This window comes from Ochotona princeps, chromosome 10, assembly GCF_030435755.1.
Source record: "Ochotona princeps isolate mOchPri1 chromosome 10, mOchPri1.hap1, whole genome shotgun sequence".
Classification (NCBI taxonomy): domain Eukaryota; kingdom Metazoa; phylum Chordata; class Mammalia; order Lagomorpha; family Ochotonidae; genus Ochotona; species Ochotona princeps.
The window spans coordinates 14468718-14489172 of record NC_080841.1 but is presented as its reverse complement, the minus strand read 5'-3'; the positions used below and the strand labels follow the sequence as shown (position 1 = coordinate 14489172).

The 20455-nt window shown below is 54.4% G+C and overlaps 2 protein-coding genes across 2 annotated transcripts; both read left to right on the top strand.

Annotated features, from left to right (window-relative positions):
* Positions 1-298: 298 nt before the first annotated feature.
* On the top strand, positions 299-11580 carry CHIT1 (chitinase 1). Its single transcript, XM_058669029.1, has 11 exons — positions 299-418; positions 1072-1101; positions 3646-3853; positions 4337-4393; positions 6415-6580; positions 6728-6852; positions 7396-7519; positions 8543-8728; positions 9017-9121; positions 10610-10736; positions 11181-11580. The coding sequence occupies exons 1-11, from the start codon at positions 394-396 to the stop codon at positions 11423-11425; spliced, it is 1398 nt and encodes a 465-aa protein (XP_058525012.1). The 5' UTR covers positions 299-393; the 3' UTR covers positions 11426-11580.
* A 2410-nt stretch (positions 11581-13990) lies between these two features.
* LOC131481225 (tRNA-uridine aminocarboxypropyltransferase 1-like) lies at positions 13991-14992 on the top strand. The gene has a single exon (XM_058669031.1). The coding sequence runs from the start codon at positions 14024-14026 to the stop codon at positions 14936-14938; it is 915 nt and encodes a 304-aa protein (XP_058525014.1). The 5' UTR covers positions 13991-14023; the 3' UTR covers positions 14939-14992.
* Positions 14993-20455: the final 5463 nt, after the last annotated feature.

Below are 20455 nucleotides of genomic sequence, written 5' to 3'. Positions count from 1 at the left end.
AGGAGGCTGCCATGGGGACAATGGGTGGGCTTGAACAACCAGAGGAGGCAGTTATAGGGACAACGGTGAATAAATCACACAACATTGGTTCCTGGAACCCAGGATTGCTGGCAGGGCATGTGAGCCTAGTAATGTGGCCCGAAAAGCAGGAAACTGGCAAAACATTTTGTACAGTAGCATAAACAGCAGGTTAGATCAGATTTCACAAAGTCAGAATTGCCAAAGGTCATTGTGTCAGGTTTGCCTAATCACGCTGTTTGATGTCTACCTAGTCCCTCTCACCCTATTTCAACATGTATGGCTGGGTTGGGATGAGACAGCCAGACCAGAGCAGCAGGTTAGGATCTTGAAAGGCAGGTGTGCAGTGTTGCCGTCTGCCTCTTGGCTTCCAGCATGGCACGCTTCTTGTTCCAGGCAGGTATGTGGGGTGCGTTGTCAGGGAGACTGGGCCAGATCCAGGAGCCGTGGGGAGGTGGGCGGTCATCACTGCGGTTCTCTGCTACAGCCAGAGGCAGCCTAGAGGCCCTTGGGAGGGCATGAGTCTTACCCAAGCTCCCCAGCCACCCACCTCCTGCAGGTTCACCTCAGGCTCTTTCTATCCAAGATGCAGGGTTGCAGGCCACAACACTGGGGACCACAACACCAGGGGCCGTGACATTGGGGGACCTCAATGTAGCTTCCACATCCGAAAGAGAGAACATGTGGTCCTCATTTCCATGAGTGTGGCTTATTTCACTTCACATCACCATCTCAGATCCACCTGCTGGCCTATAAACATCAAGATCCCATTCTTTTCCATAGCCAGAAGAGATGCACTGTATATATATGCCCCCGTACCTTTACCATTCAGCCATCAGTTCAAGGTCTATCCTGTGTCTTGGTGGCTGTGGGTGGAAGCGGTAGTGTGGGTGTCTGTCTCACATACTGGCCTCACATATGGGAGGAGAAAGTTGGATCCATTCAGAGCCAGGACATCCCGTTCCCTCCTCCTCTCATGCTTCTAGAAGCACACAGGCCTGAGGGGCTGAGGATGCTGTCATGGTAACCTCAGCCTCTGCTGTGTCTCCTCAGGTGTCATGGTTCTGCTGATGGCCCAGTGGGGTAAGTGACCTGGTCCTTGGTCCATGTGGTCCTCTCCCTGATCCTCCTGGCTCAGATTCTAAGCTGAACCCTACAGACGTCTGGGTCCCAGAAAGGCCCTTGCCCCCTCACCCGCTCACTGGCTCCCTGCCTGTCCCTGGGGCAGCTTCTGCATCCCCCTGTGTCTGGCCTTCCTGTGTCCTCTCAGCACTGAATGTATGCCCCTGTGGATGTGACAGTGGCTGGGCCAGGTGTCTTGTCCCTGCAGCACACTTTAGTGGTGGAGAAAGGAGGCACCTTGGCTGAGCAAGAACTGCACCCCTACTTGTGTTGAACCGTTGGGATGCAGAGCCTGGGAGAGGAAGGCTTGGGCTCCTGTCATATCAAATAGAGGTCACCAGGGCACCTACAACAGCTTGGACCCTAGGCCTTTCCCCACCACCAGTGGCCCTGGGGAGGCTGAGCCCTCAGACCCTCACCCTGACTTCGAGCTGGGTTGTGGTGTGGCATGCACCTATTTTCCCCGTCCCGCCCTCACAGGAGGGAACAGCTGGAGCTACAGAAATAGCCCTGGAAGCAGCTGGGCCCCCAGCACAGTCTTCCCACGCATGGTAGCAGATGCCATGGATGAACCCTACACCCTGTCTCTATGGTAGAGAATGCGAAGCAGCAAATGCTTCAAGATGCAAGAGACGCTTCGAGCATGCACCTGGGCGGGAACTGGCTCCTCCTGCCCCTTCCCGCTCATGTTTAAAGGAACCTACTGGAGTCTCGCAGCAGAAGGAGCAATGCCCAGTCTCCCCTAAGCCTCACATGGGAACTGCCCCACAAGAGAGGGCTCTGAGCCCAGAGGCATTCGAGGATGCTGAGGACACATGGGCCCCTGCTCTGTTCCCCCTGCATGGTGGGGCTGACAGGGGCAGGTGCCCAGCTGGTGAGCCTTGGTTTCTGAAGCGGCAGTGAGGTTGGGCACGGGGTCCTGCCACTCACAGGGGTTTCTGAGCATCCCTGCCTGATCTCTGAAAATCTTCATGTGGCTGGCACCGTGGAATGCTGAGTCGGGTTTCTGCTTGTGGTGCCAGCCCCCTGTATGAGCGTTGGCTCACCTTATGTATGATCCACTTTCCATCCTGCTCCCTTCTTATGGCCTGGGAAGGCAGCAGAGGATGGTCCGAGTTCTCAGGCCTCTGTACCCAAATGGGAGATCCAGAGGAAGCTCCTGGCTCCAGCTGTTGGGCCATTTGGGTAGTGAGCCAGGAGATGGAGGATCTCTCTCTTTTTCTCTCCTTCTCCCTGGAACTTTGCCTTTCAAATAAAAAATAATTATTTCTAAAACTCACTTTCCTGTCTGTGAAATGTTGCCCAAAAACGCGCATGTCTTCTTTTTTAGAGATTTATTTATCTTTATTGGAAAGTTAGATATACAGAGAGAAAGAGGAGAGACAGAGAGAAAGATCTTCCATTTACTGGTTCATTCCCCAAAAGGCCACAGCAGCTGGAGCTGAGCCAATCTGAAGCCAGGAGCCAGGAGCTTCTTCTGGGTCTCCCATGTGGGTACAGGGTCCCAAGACTTTGGGCTGTCCCCGACTGCTTTCCTAGGCCACAAGCAGGAAGCTGGACAGGAAGTGGAGTAGCCGGGACACAAATCGGCACCCATATGTGATCCCGGTGCCTGCAAAGCAAGGAGTTTAGCCACTTGGCTACCACATTGGGCCCACATGTCTTCTTCTTCTTTTTTTTTTTTTTTTAAATTAAGCTAGCATCTTTTCTCTTTTAGTTTTTTGTTTGTTTGTTTGTTTCATTTTTATTTGAAAGGTAGATCACTTCTCAGCTAAGATAAAGTGTAGTATTTGAAAAGCAGATTTAGAGAAGGAAGGGGTGAGAGATCTTCCGTTTGTTGGTTCACTCCCCAAATGGCTGCAATGGCCAGAGCTGAGCTAATCTGAAGCCAGGAGTCCCCAGTTTCTTCTAGGTCTTTTATTTGTGTACAGGGCCCAAGGACTTCAGACATGCTCCACTGCTTTCCCAGGCCACAAGCAGGTAGCTGGATGGGAAGTGGGGCAGCTGGGACTCCAACTGGTACCCATATGGGATACCAGCACCAAAAGCACAAGCTTAGCTTAACACGCCACAGCCCCAGCCTCCAAAGCAAACATTTCTTTCCTTTCACTTATTTGCAAGGCCAAGACAAACAGATCGCCCAGCCCCTGGCTCACTCCTCAAATGCCCAAAACAGCTGCAGCTGCGTCAGGCCAAAGCCAGGAGCCTGGGACTGCAGTCAGATCTCCCACATGGGTGATGGGGCTCCACATGTGTGAGCCCTCAGCCGCTGACTCCCAGGGTGCACGGCAGCAGGAAGCTGGAAGGAAAGCAGAGCCAGGAATCACACCCAGGCAGGCTGATGTGGGATGCAAGCACCCCAAGCAGTGCTTGTAGCTACTACTGCTAAACACCTACCTCGCTGACACCACCCATGGCTGCCAGGGCCCTTGGCTTACAGAAGGTGTGTAAAGCACACTCCTGGGCATTGTTTTCTGATGGCCACGCCTTTCCTTCACCCCAAAGGGCCAGGAGCTGCTGCTCGGTTGGTCTGCTACTTCTCCAGCTGGGCCCAGTACAGAGAGGGACCAACTCGCTTCTTGCCCAGGGATGTAGACGCCAGCCTGTGCAGCCACCTCATCTATGCCTTCGCCGGCATGAGCCGACACCAGCTGAGCCCCCTGGAAGACAGGGACATCACACGCTACCAGGAGTTCAACAGCCTGAAGCAGACGTGCGCCGCAGGGGCCAAGGGAGTTGGTGGGAGGGGACCATCACCCCCAAGATGCTGTGTCCCGCTATTGACACGCTAGGTGGCACTGAGGCCCTGGGCAGACTGCATGGCTCCTTGAAGCTTGTGTGGAAGAGGCAGGCATGGATGCTAAAACACCCTGAGGTCCAGGAATTAGGAGGTTGTGTCTCTTCCCCACCGCCCCCCTCCCAAGCCTTCAATCCCACAGTGATTTTTCTGGAATAGCAGCCTACACTAGCAGGCGGCTTCTCTCCTGCGATGCACAGGGCCCTGCTGTCAGGAATGAAGCAAGGACCCTGGATGAAGCGTTTCCTTCCCAGTCTCCAGTTTCTCCCCTACAGTGCCCAGAATGGGTTACACAGGGTCTTAGGCAGCTTCACCCCAAGGCCCTCACCACCCCCACAGTTTCCCTAGGAGCCCTGGGAGATGGCAGAGTGAATCATGCATGTGTCTTGTCTTGGCCAGGAACCCCGTGCTGAAAACTCTGCTAGCCGTCGGGGGCTGGAACTTCGGCACCCAGAAGTGAGTAGGTTGCGGGCAGAGGGCCCTGCATGGAGGACCTGGCACACCTGCTAGAGACAGCCCCTGGCTGGGGAAAGGGGCCAGACTGAGGAGTGGCCAGGGAAGGGAGAGGAGCTAGAGTATGGAGTCGGCCTTCCGTGCAGAGGACGGCTGAGTGAGGCTGTGACAGGTCAGTCCCGACAGAGACATAGGATCTAAATGCAGCAGGAGAGCTTCCGACCTCATAGGGAATGGGGAAAGGCAGAGGCACCACGGACCCCGGACAACACAGCGTCTCTCTTTTCTTTTCTTTCTTTTTTTTTTTAAAGATTTATTTTATTTTCATTACAAAGTCAGATATACTGAGAGGAGGAGAGATAGAGAGGAAGTGGAGCTGCCGGGATTAGAACCAGCGGCCATATGGGATCAAGGCAAGGACCTTAGCCACTAGGCCACGCTGCCGAGCCCAGCATCTCTCTTTTCTGAACCATAAAATGGGACGTCTCAGGTGGGAAGGAATTTTCGTTCACTTTTTGGGTATACAATGCAGCCAGATACCAGATACCAACACACTGGCATTTCTGAAGCATTTCTGATGAGTTGGGAAGGTAATGGAATAGAATATTTGGAACTAGATTTTTCCTAGAAAATCCAAAAATTCTGGTTCCTACATCTTAACTTTCTAGATCTTGAGCCTTTTTAAAGAAGCAGTTGGGAATGGTGACTCTTCCTCCAAAAATAAGACTTTTATGCAGATTTTTTACTTTTTTTAGAGATTTATTTTTCACTTAACTGAAACAGAGAGAGGGAGAGGAAGAAGAAGAGGAGAAGGAGGAGGAGAAGAGGCACAGAAATCTTCCATCTACCAGTTTACTTTTCCAGTGGCTGCAAACGGCCAGGGCTGTGCCAGGCCAAATCCAGGAGCCCGGAGCTTCTTCCGGGTCCCCCGTGTGGATACAGGGGCCCTCCAACGCTTAGGCCATCCTCTGCTGCTTTCCCAAACACATTAGCAAGGAGCTGGAGCTAAAGTGGCACAACCAGGATTTAAGGCAGTACCCACGTGGGATGCAGGCAGCACAGGTGACAGTTTTATCCTGTGTCACAACGCAGTCCCAGCAAGTTTCATATTGAAACGTAGGATTTTTAGTGTAGTGTTTTTAGGCAAATAGACCTTTTAGATAGCTGCGGCTATCTAAATGTAATCATACATTAATAAAAAGAAAATGAAATAGTGCCAGTCTGTAGAACTCAACAGTTGCAGAATTTCTAGGGCCTTCTTTGCTTTTAATTTTTTTTTTTTTCCTTTCAAATTGTTGTTTATTTACTTGAGAGGCAGGGAGATAAACTCCCAGCGCAGTCAAGCCCGAGAGGCTCCCTGCTGCCCCCTAGAGTCCATAATTGCCAGTAGCTGGAGACAGGAGCCCCAAACAGGCTTCCCAGGCCCTCAGGGTTTAGGGCGCTGGCATCTCCACCACCCACGGTGCAGGGGCTTCTAACAGGGCGCCTCAGCAAGGAGAGTGTGGGGGGCGGCTCCAGTTTGGAAGAGCACTGAATGGCAACGGGAACAGCACAAAGTCAACTGCTGAGGGTGTGAGCCCAAAGCTGGTGGCGCTCACCTGCTAGGAAGACAGATAGCAAAGTTCTCACCCCACCCCACCTCACCCCAGGGGGTTTGCTGCACTGGTCCTGGATGACCTCATTGAGTCTCCTCCTTCCCCTCCAATCTCAGAAACGGAGTCCTCTTTTTTTACACACCTTCGTGAAGGGCAGGGGCCACGGTGGTAGGTTTGGGGTAGGTGGTATCTGAGGAAGCTGGAACCCCTGTTAAGTCAACCCATTCCTGAAATGTAAGTGTTTGGGGTGGAGTCTGTCTAGGCTGTCCCAAGGCCCGCAAGCCAGCAGCACATATCCCTGCAGAGGCCCTGTCCCAGCCTCACCCCTGCCTGGACACAGTAGCTCTGATGCCGCAGTGGCTTCCAGAGGGAGGTGGGTGACTCCCTGCCACCCACAGCAGGCTAAGTCCTCCCTCCATCACCTCTCAGGTTCTCAGAGATGGTGGCCACTGCCAGCACCCGTCAGATCTTTGTCAACTCGGCCGTCACATTTCTGCGCCAGCACAGCTTCGATGGCCTTGACCTTGACTGGGAGTACCCTGGAAGCAGGGGGAGCCCAGCAACTGACAAGCAGCTTTTCACGGCCCTGGTGCAGGTACAGCCGTGGCTGCCTGGGGACCCAGGGGGAAGGGTGGTCCCTTGATCTGCTGGGTCAGCTCTGGGCCTGCTGAGCGTGGACTGCCCGCTGGTGGGGGCGCCTGCAGCTGCATGTCCAGGAGATTACCCCAAGCTGTCCCTGCAGGACCTGGCCAGCGCTTTCCAGCAAGAGGCCCAGGCCTCAGGCAAGCAGCAACTCCTCCTGAGTGCAGCCGTTCCTAGTGGGCGAGACGCCGTGGATGCGGGCTACGAGGTGGACAAGCTGGCAGTGTGAGTGTCAGAGGAGAATGGCTGGGGCCCTTGAGGTGGGCAAGACCCCCACCCCATCTCAGGAGTGGAGCAGGACTTCTGTGAATGTGACTTGGCCAAGAACTCTGCCCCTTCACCAGCATCTCACGGCTGTGCCACTCCCTGCTTCTAGAACCTTCTCTCTAGGTCTTTGACTTCTGCCCTGGAACTCATGTTTGGTATTTGAATTATTACTACTACTTAGTTATGTAACAGGCAGAGTAACACTGGGGTGAGAAGAGTCTCTCATTTGCTGGCTCCTCCCCAGATGTCCCCAGTAGCCTGGGCTGGGTTGGCATGGGACCGACAGCCCCTCCAGTGCAGTACAGGGATCCTGAGTGGGCAGGATGGATCCCAGGGGTTGAGGACACGGGGCAGGGAGAATGCCACAGCCTCCAGTGGGAGTGCTGCACCCAGGGTCCCCCTCTGGGCCCCCAGGGAGGCTCTTGAGTCCTCACACTCATGGGGGGAGGGGCAGGAGGGAGCACCCCTGATCAGCCTCTCCCTGCTCCCCAACTCGTGCAGGAACCTGGATTTCATCAACCTCATGGCGTATGACTTCCATGGCTCCTGGGAGAAGGTCACAGGGCACAACAGCCCCCTCTATGGGCGGCAGGGTGAGAGCGGGGCAGCAGCAGAAAACAACGTGGTGAGTGGTGGAGGTGGCCCTGGGCCTGGTGCTTCCAACCTGGCGTCCCTGTCCTGTGCTGCCTCTGAGAGACACCTCCCATCTATGGAGCGTCTCAGCAAACCCATCCCTGAGCGGGAACCCCCTTGACACTGGGGCCTGCAGCCTTCGCACTCCTGCTTCCTGCACAGCACCCCAGCCCGTTTCCTCCCAGTCCCGGGGTGCACATGGCCGGCCTTCTGGAAGGTGTTCTCAGGGCCAGCAACTTCCCAAGGGGTTGGCATCCCTGGGGGACCTCAGATTAGCCCTGCCCCAGCCCCTCACCAAGTCATCGCGATAGTTTCTGGGTGCCCACATTAAGTCAGGAATGGCCAGTGATTGCTCACAAGAAGAGTGTGAAGGGACAGGCACCCAAATGTTACACCCCCATCTGGAAAAACATGGGGTTTGGAGGGAGCTGTATACTTGGGACATTCGCCTCCTCCCGCAGCCATGGGGAAGCACCAAGACTCTGTAGCTAAGAGGCAAGGGGGTCTTCTACTAGTCATGGGTGGGCGTCCCAAACTTGCCCAAAGTGTCATTCAGTTTAGGAGGGCGGAGGAGAAGGGCTGGGCTGCACCCTCCGAAGGCTTCGGGCTGATGGGAAATACAGCGTGTAGACCCACAGAGAGAGAGGCAGCGGAGTGGGCGCTGCACAGCCAGTGCGGTTAAGTGCTCAGAGGGTGCAGGTCTAGGGCCTTGGGAAGTAGCTGGCGTCCAACCCAGGGGAGGACTCTCCACGGTCATCTCAGCACAGCTGGCTCCTCTGGTTGGAGTTCCAAAATCCATGCCTTGTTCCTTGGCTCAGCACCCAGAAGCCTCTCCCACTGGGGTGAAGGGTCAAGGCAGGTCAGAGGGGTTAGGGGGACAAGGAGGCTGTGCCTGAGGAGTCCCAACCCTCCTACCTCTGCCACTGGAGCCTGTACACTCTGACAACTGGACCCAGAGCAAGCTAACCTGCCCCGAAGGCAGGACCAACTAACCCAGACTCCTTCTGCACCCCAGGATGCAGCTGTAAGGCAGTGGCTGCAGAAGGGGGTCCCTGCCAGCAAGCTGATGCTTGGCATGCCCACGTACGGGCGGTCCTTCACGCTGGCCTCCTCATCTGACACCGGTGTGGGGGCCCCAGCCCTGGGGCCTGGTGTACCCGGCCCCTTCACCAAAGAAGCAGGACTTCTGGCATACTATGAGGTAGGAAGACCAGGGCAGGGGCTGCCTGGGAGTGGGGGTGTGGTGGGGAGGGCTTCTCCCATGGTTTCTGAGCCAGGGTGCTGGACAGGGTGCATATAATTCAGTGTGAGATTGCCACCAGGACCCCGCCATCCTGAGTGGATCTTCAAGCCTGGGAGCTTCAGGCTGATCATTCTAGAACCTCCTTGGCCCCCAGGCTCCCCATTCTAGAGCTTTCCAATATAGGGTCCCCTTGTGTAAGGAGGACAGTTGCCCCCTGCTCCCTAGGGCTGCCCTCTCCTCCCACAGGTCTGCTCCTGGGAGGCGCACAGAATCAATGAGCAAAAGGTGCCCTATGCCTTCCGGGGTAACCAGTGGGTTGGGTTTGATGATGTGGAGAGCTTCAAAGCGAAGGTGAGTGCTGCCAATGCTGGAGGAGGGAGGGTAGTCCGAGGCAAATAACACTGAAGGAGACAGCGCCCAGAACCTCTCCCAGGACCCTCGTCAATGTCCTATGTGCTTGCACTTGGTGCCGTGAACACCTCTCGTGGAGAAAAGACACAAGGACCCAACATGACACCCAGAGGCCCCTCTAAGGGCTTTGCACTTTGTTAAGTACAAGCTCCCCAGACCCGCGAAGAGAAAAATCGCAGGTGGCAAGGGACATGATTCTATTCTGCCCATCGGCAGTGTCGTGCATTCTCAAATGCCAGGTTTCCTTTGTTTCCTGTTTCCTCACAAGTCCAGTTTAGATGGCCCGAGCGTTTGGTGCATCCACAGCCGTACAGCATGTGATGGGCGACGGTCGTGGCACACCTGCTACAGAGGGGCTGGCACTCATTTACATGGAGTAGGTCCGATAGATGACGTGGCCTCTGGACACCCAACCTGTTGCGGAGTCAGCAGTTTCCTGTTTCACAGCAAGCTTAGGTTTACATGAGCAGGAGGGCACTCTGGGATTACTGCACCAAGCAGGGCCAGTAGCTGCCCTCCGCCATCCAGCGCCACGCACCATACCCGGCTGTGGGTGCTACTAGGCTTTGTTCACACCAGCACATACATGTGCTGCAGGGACACTCCATCCAGGTCTCCCATGTGACTGGCAGGGGCTCAAGCACTCAGGCCATCTTCCACAGCCTTCCCAACGGCGTTAACAGGGAGCTGGATGGGAAGTGGAGCAGCTGGTACTGGACTCAGCGCTCGTAGGTGGCAGCTCTTCCAGCATATTCTCATAGTCGCCCCGTAAGCAGCCTGTTGGTGACCGGATCATGGTTATGTGGCACGTACCAGTTTGCACACTTGTCTTTTCCATCGGATGGTCAGCTCCGTGGGGGCTGCCGGCCTGCCATTCATTCTGTCAGTTCCCTGTAGGCCTGGTGGTGGGATGGTGGGGGGAGGTGGTGAAGGGGGCATGGAAGGAGGTCGAGGGGAATCTTAAGGCTGGACATCGTGGGAGGAAGCCCCACAGGCCAAGGTGTGGCAGGGAAGAAGGGCAGAGCGCCACCCTGGCACTGGCAGGGCTCCTGAGCTGGGGAGGATGCCGGAAGTGGGGCGCTACCAGCAGGACAGGGGCTACCCCCAGCCTCGCTCTGGGAGAACCCTGCAGATGCCAGGGAGGGAGGAGGGGGAAGGGGGGAACTCAGGAGAATGGGGACAGGGAGGCCAAGCTTGAATGCATCTGGGGACTTGTTGGTACTTCTCTGTGGCTAATACTGACCATGTCAGCAACAGGAAACAGGGAATCTTTGTGGTCGCTCCACCCAGATCCTGCTCCGACCAGGAAGGGCTTGGGGTCAGCCTCGGAGGCGGGGGTCGGGGAGGCACTGGAGCAGCAGGGCTGTTGAGGTGGAGAAGCCAGGTTGCAGGCTGTGGCAGCCAGCCTCCCTGCTCCTCCCCATGCAGGTCAGCTACCTGAAGCAGTTGGGGCTCGGCGGGGCCATGGTGTGGACAGTGGATCTGGATGACTTCCGGGGCTCCTTCTGCAACCAGGGCCCATATCCCCTCATCCACACTCTGCACCGAGAGCTGGGTCAGTAAGGAGCTGACGGGGGAGAGGCAGGGGACGGTGGCCTTGCTTGCCGGTGGAGTACACCCACTTGCAAGACCTCAGTCTTTCTGAGGCAAACACTTTGCCTCACCTCTGTGACTTCCTAGTTGCACCCCAGGAGCTGAGGAAGCTGCTGAAATGATTTTCCTTCTGCTTGTGCTGTAGCAATGTTTCCCAGGGTGTGGAAACCAGGATGGTGGGGGTGGTGGCTCCTTGACACAGGAGTAGCTGCTTGCCCATGGGCAAAGGAGAAAACCGTCGCCCAGCTCTTTGTGGAGGATGTGGCTGTGGGCTGCCATGGGTGTGGCTGGGCTCCAGCACTGTGTCTGCCAGTGGCCAGGGGGGCGCTCCTCTGTGTGTGGTCTATGGGTTTGGGTAATCCTGGGTGGGGAGGGGGACTCCATTGCATCTGCATTGTCTTCCCAGGTCTTCCAACTGGACCTTCTACCACTCCCAAACCTGAAGTTCCCGCCCAGGGGCAGCCCTCCAAACCTGAGCAGAACCCCAGCCTCGGACCAGACGCCTTCTGCCAGGGCCAGGCCAACGGGCTCTACCCCAACCCTGGGGACCGGACCAGCTTCTACACCTGTGTGGGGGGTCAGCTGTTCCAGCAGCACTGCCCTGCAGGCCTGGTGTTCAACCCCTCCTGCAAATGCTGTGACTGGAGTTGAGTCCCAAGCCGGACCCGGGCCCGCCAGCCATCCCTGGCTGCTGTCCAGCTCCTGCTGGTCTCACCATGGTCTTTCTGCTCTCAGCTGCAGCCTCCTTTCTGCTGTGGTCCCTTGGGGTTGCTTCTTGAATTTGCAAAATAAATCTTGGGTTTATTCTCTCACATTTGTGGTGTCCAACAGAAACAGCCCCCGGAAGTAAGAGAAAAGTGTCAGGAAGGTGGCCCAAGGTGCCGAGGTGTAGGGTCTCACCTCATTGGGCCCAGTGCATGTTTGGGCCTCAGTGGACACAGTGGACAGCATTTTTCTTGACCACTGGCTCAAGAGCCCTTGGAGAGAGGAACGATTCTACTGAGTGTCATTTCCAAAGTGCACACTAGATGGCAGCAGAGAGGAACTACTCAGTTGGCTGCCTGTTTTTTTACCGCACTGGGGACTCAGCCTTGGAGCTTGAGCTAAGGAAGGACAGACACCCTTGGCTTTCTCTCCCGCAAGATGGGGCACATCCCGCTGATCATGAGAACAAAGGGAATACGCAGCCAGCACCCAGAACCTCTTCACCCTCTGATCTTCCTTTGCTTTCTGTGGGCTGAAAGAGATAAGAGAACCAATCTCCTCCGCTTGGCAGGAGGAGCCCACCCATCAACAACCTGCCACCTGCAGCTGCATCTGCTTTGTCATCAGGCCTCCTTTGGTCTTCCCGTCCTTCTCCCTCCAAACCCATGGCCCCTGACCCAACCCTGGACTAGCATCACCTCTCTCCACACTGCGATTGGCTTCACCCGCCTCCCCTGGGGACCCCATCCTGCTGTTCCTCTTGTGCCCACCCCCAGACCCCAAACTCAAAGAGTGATGCCCCATTTGTCATCCAACAGAGACCCTTTGTCATTCTCTGGTCTCTGCCTGGCCTCATCGCCTGTCACCTCTGCCTCAACTTGGTTACCAGGAACTCCAGCTGTCACCATTAACTTTTGCCATGGCAGCCCCTTAGGCAGGACCCCAGCCGTCTGCTGGTGCCCAGCTGGCTCAGGCCCACCCTAGTCCTTTGTGCTCCGACTGTGGCCCCTCCACCCTGAGTGCTGTGTTTCTCCTCCTCCTTCCGCCAGATGCCCAGATGACCTCCTGCTGGAAACACCTGGGGCCCCCAGCACCCCTGCTACCTGACCTGCAGATGTCCACTCATTGGCTGCCTGTGTGAAGAGAGGATCACTCCTTCGGGCTTCCAGCTGCTCAGGGCCAGGATCTTGACTTAGGGGGGCACTTTCTTTCCTTGACCCATGTGGGCCAGGAACCCTAGGACCCATGAGGAGAGCTGTCTCCCCCTGACACATTGGTGAGTGTGGGGAGGATTTGTCTAGGGTGGCAGCAGGTGTGTGGGGTGTGGTAGCAAGACGGCCACAGGGCTCCTTCTGGATGTGTGGACAGCCGGCACCATGATCAAGGAGAGTGGCTGGACATGGGTGGGTGGTAACCATAGCCTGGCCCACCCCAGCCCTGTGGGCAGCCTCATGGCCCTGGCTGTCCAGGTCTCATCCCCCAAGGAGTGACATGTGGGTGGGTGTGCGGACAGAACGTCCTGTGTAGAAAGAGATGATTGTCCTGCCCCAGTGGCCAAGCAGATCTCACCCCCCAGCAGCAGTGGCAGCTGAACCCGCTCCTGCTTCTGTAACATATATGAAACACATCACACGTGTGGAAGGGGCTTCGAGACATGCAGGAGCCGCTGTGGCTGTCGCTCCAGCCTCTTGCAGGCTCCTGACGGGCGCTCCCACAGCCCACAGCCCACTGAGCAGGTTTTAGTTTCCCATTCCGTTGGACAATATTGTTTAATTCAGCTGTTTTGGAAACTTGTGTGAGTGGAATCATATCTTCTGGGACTCATTTTTATTTAAGATTTATTTATTTTTATTGGAAAAACAGATTTAGAGAGAGAAGGAGAGACAGATCTTTCTTCTGTTGGTTTACTCCCCAAAGGACTACAACGGCCAGAGCTGAACTGACCTGAAGCCAGGAGCCAGGAGCTTCTCCTGGGTCTCCCACACTGATGCAGATCCCAAGGACTTGAGTCATCCTCTACTGCTTTTCCAGGCCCCAAGCAGGGAGCTGGATGTGACATGAACCTGCATCCATATGGGATGCTGGCGTTTGGAAGTGGAGGCCTACCTAGTTGAGCCAATGCACCAGCAGCCAGGGTTTACTTCTTACAGATCAGAATTGACACTCATTGTCTCTGCTGCCCAGTATTCTGCCATTCGTGAATGCCAGCTTGGTAAACTCCACTCCCTGTGGGCATTGGGCTACTTCCAATTTGGGGCTAATATTGCTATAAACACGCTTGAGTGTGTCTTCAAGTACGTGTAAGGAGACTCTTCTCAGGATGGGATTAGCAAGGTGAAGGGCAGGTGCATGCTTTTTTAAAAATATTTATTGATTTTGAAAGAGAGAGATCTTTCATCTGGGTTGCCCACACACAGAGCAAGTGGCACAGCACTTGGGCCATCTTCTGCTGCTTTCCCAGGCCGTTAGCAGGATGCTGGATGGGAAATGGAGCTGCTGGGACACAGCATTTTTAGCAGGATATGCCTTTAGTTTAAATGAAGAATGTCTCTCAACTCACCTGTATTTCTCGAAGAAAGTGAAGAAAGTAATTCAAAATTTGTGGAAACAAAACAGTCACAGACTACTTCCATAGCTTCAGAAGATCCCCTTCAGAACTTATGTTTAGCATCTCAAGAAGTTCTTCATAAAGCTCAACAAACTGGGAGATCAAAGTGTCTACGATGTGGTGGTTCCAGAATGTTTTACTGCTATACATGTTATGTCCCAGTTGAAAATGTACCTATTGAACAGATTCCACTTGTGAAGCTTCCATTGAAGATCGACATCATTAAACATCCAAATGAAACAGATGGCAAAAGTACTGCTATACATGCAAAACTCTTAGCACCTGATTTAGTGAACATTTATACATATCCTTGTATTCCAGAATATGAAGAACAGGATTATGAAGTTGCGCTTATTTTTCCTGGACCTCAGTCTGTCTCCATAAAAGATATCTCTTTCCATCTACAAAAACGAATGCAAGATAATATTAGAGACAAAAGTGATGACCCTGACAAGCCAACTGTTAAACGTAAAAAAACTGAAGAAATGGAGGACCTTGATTTGATTGGCAGCAAGGGCAAAGGCACAATACTGAAAAAAATTATTTTTATAGATAGCACTTGGAACCAGACAAACAAAATATTCACTGATGAGAGACTTCAAGGATTGTTACAAGTTGAGTTGAAAACAAGAAAAACTTGCTTTTGGCGCCATCAAAAAGGAAAGCCAGACACTTTCCTTTCCACAATTGAAGCAATTTACTACTTTCTTGTGGACTACCATACTGAAATACTAAAAGAGAAATACACAGGACAATATGACAATCTTTTATTTTTCTACTCCTTTATGTACAGGCTGATAAAGGATGCCAAATGCTCTGGAGATAAAGAAAAAAGAAAGCTTATCCATTAGTTTTTACTAATCCACCTGTGTCATTTTATTTTGCTGAAATTAATAAACTTACAGTTATGCGCTGGGTGTCTGCGGGGCAGGCAGTGTGTCTTCCCAGAGCATGGACCGTCCTCATCACAGTCCATCCTCACATCACGGCGAGCCCGACCGAGACGTGGAGGACGGCATCTCACTGTGGCTAAAGCTTCCCACTCCCTCCCTCCATGCGCCCGTTCCTTGTGGGTTTCAGTGTCTTTCTCGAGCCTGGAAGCTACAGGTGTTTATCCACCCTGCAAATAGACCGAATAGTCCATTGAACCCTTTGGCTGTTTTTCGGTTGAGTCTTTTGCCTCTTTTTGGTGGAAATGTAGGCGTCTTTCAACGCAGGCAGATTTACCGTCTCGCTCTGTACGGTTTCTGTGTGTTCAGTCTTCCGTTAGGCTGAGATCAAAGGCATTTTTCTCTATTATCCTCTGAAAGCCTTACAGGTTTGGCTTTATTCCTTTTCATCTCTGCCCCTTCTGAAACTGACACTGAGCGTGCTGTGAATTAGGATCCAATTTCATTTTACTTCTCCCTGAGAGCCAGTTGTCCCGGTGTTATTTATTGAAGAATCCACCCCTTTCCATGTTAACAGCAGATGCTGCCTCTGAATAAGCCAGGCTCCGCTAGGTGCTAGCTCTTCTACATCTCTGTTTTGCTTTTCCTGTCCCCAGGAACCCTCTGTCTCAGTGGCTCAAACATCATAACAAGTCTTGCCACCTGGTAGGACAAGTCCTCCTGCCACAGCTTGTAGTTTTAGGAACACCTTGGCTATTTTTCACCCTTGGTTTTCCTACATACAGGTTGCAATTTTGGTACCCAATTCCTGTCAGAATTCTGCTAGAATTGCACTAAGTCTTTGGATCAGTCTGGGGGGAGTTGCACCTTCATAATGTTGAGTCTCCCTATCGAACACCATGGTGTTTTAGTGGTTCTCTTCAACTGTGGAAGAGTGTTAAAGATCTCACATTGTTCAGTGTTTGAGATTGGGGTGCTCTTGTGAGCTGTGTCCTCTGTAACACTCGCTGTGGGACTATGGTGTGACAATGCTCCCCAAACAATACCCCGCAGAGCTGGGATGTTGGTTTGGCTGCCATCATCGGAGGAACCAAGGGCCCCCTCTTCCCATTTACAAAAGGGTCGTGCCAAAGGGCTTCTAGGCCTGGAATGTTGGGTCACAGCTGCCAGGAAAGCGGCTGGGCCTGGGTTCCATTAAGGGCAACTGGCGACTGTGGACGCTGTACCTCTAGTGGCTCACGTTCCTAGTCAGCTGAGACTGTCATTGTCACCTCGCTCCCACACACCAAGTCTGAGCATGCCGGCAGGTGGCAGTACCACCTGCAGAGCCCAGGTCTTTGTGTCCCCTGTGAAGAGTCCCCATCTGAGATTTTTATCTCCCTCATCACTTCCCCAGTGACCTGAGAGGTTGGGTCAGACCCCATAAACTCCAGTCCCTGAGAGCTGGCTGCAGGGGACCCACACTGGGGCAGGGGCAGGACCTGGGGAGAGCCTCCTGCAAGCCTGGGCCCCCTGGAGCTGCTGCCCCCCGCCCCCGCTCTTCTCGCATACAAGTCCACACATTCCCCGTCAAGTCTCTGGGGGACCCAGGCTCAGTGCACTGGCTCCCTCTGCCCCTCCCTCCCTGTTCCTCTGTCATGACCTTCCTACACTGCCAGGCTGTCAATGGGGGAGGGGGTACAGAGCAGGTGTCCTTTGGCTCCAGAAGACTCCTCTCCCCTGAGTGCCACTGAGCCTGGGGGGCTCCAGTGTGGCCCTGGCTGGAGCAGCAGTGCCATCTGGAATGCAGAGGTGGCACAGCATACTAGCGTCACATACCAGCAGGGGACAAGGCTACAGGGTCCCCAGCCAAAGTCTCTTTCTGGTCCTGCCCCGACCGAGGACAGGGGAGAATCATGACGGACTGTACTTTTTGTGCTCAGTCTCCCTTCCCCTTACTGAAAGTGCTCCCTGTTGCCCCGTGTCCAGGGCCAGTGTAAAGAGAAAGTGCCGGAGTGCTGGTGACCAGCCAGGCATTTACCGCCACAGCTTCCAGTGAGTCTGAAGTCAGACACCCCTTCAGGGCCCACTGCGCCTCACCATGTTTTGTTCATGGTGGGGCTGAGAAAAGGTCACATGGAGACATTCATGGCATTCCCCTGCCCACCCCTCTGGCCCCACCAGATGGCAGGGGACATCGCGGGAGCTTAGGATGGCCCCAGCTCCAACCACTCCCACTCCAGGGCGCCCCCGCCATTCCCAGCTGTCACCCAGGCCAATAATAAATCAAGAAGATAAAAGGCTTTGCTGGACACCTCCCAGGTCTCCCCTGCCCGGCCCCTCCTCTCCTTGGACACCACTCTCTGAGAATGGGCACTAAAAGGGGCCTCCCGAGAAGGGGCACTGGGAGGGACAGATGCCGAGCCCAGTGCCTGTGACACCTGCCATGCTGCATGTCCTCAGCCTCCCTGAAACCTAGGGGTGGGGGCACTAGAAGGCAGATAGGAAGGCCAAGCCCTGAACGTGATGCCATAGATCCTCCACCCCTCCCAGGCAGAGGCCCCTGTGGAAGACAGCCTTGGGCTCCACAGCTCCCTGCTCCACCTGACCCAGCCCTTGATGCAAGTGCTCACACATAACACACACACACATACATACAATGCATGCATACCATGTACACAAGGCACACACATATGTACACATTGACCCAGGCACGTGGTGTGCATGCACATATGTGCACTGTGCATGCATATGCACACAGAACAACATGGACATGTGTACATGCTCATATAATGTATGCATAATACTACACACGTGAGCACACTTATGTGTGTACATACATACACAGGTATACATATGCGCACTCATACACAAATACGCATGTACACACATATATGCATGCACAGTGTACACTCATGCACGCAGATACACACATAGGAATCCTCTCCTTTCTTGGTCAAGAACAGGCACCTATAACCATGGTGGCGGTAGATGGATGCCTGACCTTGCCCTTCACGTCAAGGACCTCTCTAGAGCTTCCTCAAGGGCTGCCACTCCCAGGGCTGAGTCCAGCATCCTTTCCTCAGCTTCCCGAATACCTGGTGCCACCTCAGCAGTGACAGCCGCGAGGCCAACGCCAGCCAGCGGCACAGCAGACTGCACCCCAGAGCATCCCAGGCGTGACTCAGAGGTCACGGCCTTGGCTGGCATCCAGGCCTCCCCTCCTCATCTCCTGGCCCCGCACGCCCCAAATTCCTTGAGACAATCTCCTTCTAATCCCCTAATCCAGTGGTGGGAGCCATCTTCTATTAGGGGATGGTGACTTCAGTGGAAAAACAGAATCATGTGAGTCATATCATCGTGTAAAATTGCTTGATTTAGGTGTGGAGGCTGTTTCTCTAACAGAGGTACAGAACCCATTCAAAGCACCTGCCCTGGGATGTAAACCAAAACCGCTCAGGATAAACGCAAATGATACAGCATTTTAAACACGGGCTTCCCAACTGGGGGCAGCTCACGTGCTATAGCTTGAAAGATGGTGAAGAAATGACAGAGTGATAGGAAATCCTGGTGGGGAAAGAGAAATAAGGGGGAAGGTGAGAGAGAGAGGCAAGGCAGGGCTGTGGGTGGAGAGGGGGAGAAAGAAGGGGATCGAATTAGGAGCACGGGAGGAAGTCTGCAGGGCAGGCACCCACTGTCGCTGAGCTCTGGCTCCCGGCCACCCTGGTAGCGGCGTGCTGGACTTCAGGTGCGCCTGGGCTGCTCACCCTGGGCTGCTCACCCCGGGCTGCTTCTTTTGGCTCCATCAGTTGAGCTTCAGAGGGACTATGAGATTAGGTGCCTCCTGCGTAAGAAAAGGTGCCCAAGCCCACGCCCCACTCTAGGACTCAGGGGCTCCCCACGCCCGCTCAGTGTTTGCTTTTGCCAGGACATGATGTTTCCCTTGTTGATTTTCTGTCCCCCAGGGCTGGCAGAGTCTGCAAGGGAGCCGGATCCACTTGTCCTTTTACTGCTGTGCTTTCAACCCCGAGGGCACTTGTGCACACAGTAGCTGTTTCAAAGGGGGCTTTTGAATGAATGAATGAATGAATGAATGAGCTGCTCCCCACCCCTGTAGAATCACAGGTGCATTTTCATAGAGAATCAATGAATCAAGTCCCGAGGAGGGCATTTGGTCAGTCATGAATCCACTGCCTGGGATGCCTCTGTCTCATATCAGAGTAGCCTGGTGCCAGCTTCCTGCTGCTGTGCACTCTGGGAGGCAACAGGTGAAGGTCCAAGTCCTGGGGTCCCTGCTGCTCACAGGGGAGGTTTTGAGCTGGGTTCCAGGCTTCCTGGCCAAATCTTGGCCACTGGGGGCCTTTGGGAAGTGAGCCAGCAGTTGGGAACTCTCTGTATCTCCCTGTGTCTCTGAGTTGCAAGGGAAGTAAATGAACAAATATGAAATGAAGCCCCAGCATGCACTTCCCATACCAGTCCACAGCCCCCACTGCATCACTAGCCTGCATTCCGTCTGTTCCACAGGTGCGTCCTAGCCCCGGATTGTGGCGGTCCCTGAGGTTCGGCCTCAGCCTTGAGGCTCCGTCTCCTGCAGTTTCTGGGACTGGCTCTGAGGGGGAGGATGCACATGCTCATGGGGAAGTGAGTCAAGGTGGAGTGAGCACCAAGCTGTCCCACACAGCAGGTGGATGTGTTCAGAGGTGGAGTCCTCCTCCCTGGCTGGGTGTCCGGAGGCCATGGGATATTTGGAGCATCAGCACTGATGTAGAACCTTGAATGAGATCTCAGACTTGCCTGCTGCCTCGAGCAGTCAGCTAGGAAGGAGACACAGGGTGGGGAGCTCAGGCCAAGGGCTGAGCACCGCCCACCCTGCCCCGCCTTGCCTCGCCCAGCCAGGCATGCCCAGACCGGACGGGGCCTGGTAAAGATGGAGGCAACACCAGACAAGGAAGGAGAGCGAGGTTGGGGTCACACTGTGTAGGTTCTTGGGGTGCAGCCACAGGACACGGTCACTTGGGCCCCCATGACTGGCCAGCTCAGGGAAGGAGGCCAGGGCTTGCCTCTGGCCAGTATTGGGGCCTCACCTGCAGGCAGGAGGGGGTTAACCTTGCTGCTCTCTGAGACGCTCACCAGGGGCTTAGATGCCTGTGCTTTCTTCAAGTTCCCTGAAATACAAGCCAGTTAACACGTGTCATTTCTCAACAGTAGGAAATGAAGCAACTGTTTTTGAGACAGCATCCTGCCCTGATGGAGGGCAAAGCTCTAGGCAGCTGCTGCTTCATCCTGGTTGCAGGCCATCAGAGAAGGGGTTTTTGGGGGGAAAGCATTTCCAGCAGGGACACCAAGTCTGGCATGACCCGAATTCTGGCTCTATTTCCCTTCAGCTTTCCAAAGCCTGTGGGCCCCACACAACCTTGACCCGCCCTGGACCCGCAGACATATCTTGATTTCTTTGTGTTCTTGGTCATGTTATCTTGCAATGATTGGCCTGCAAGCTGA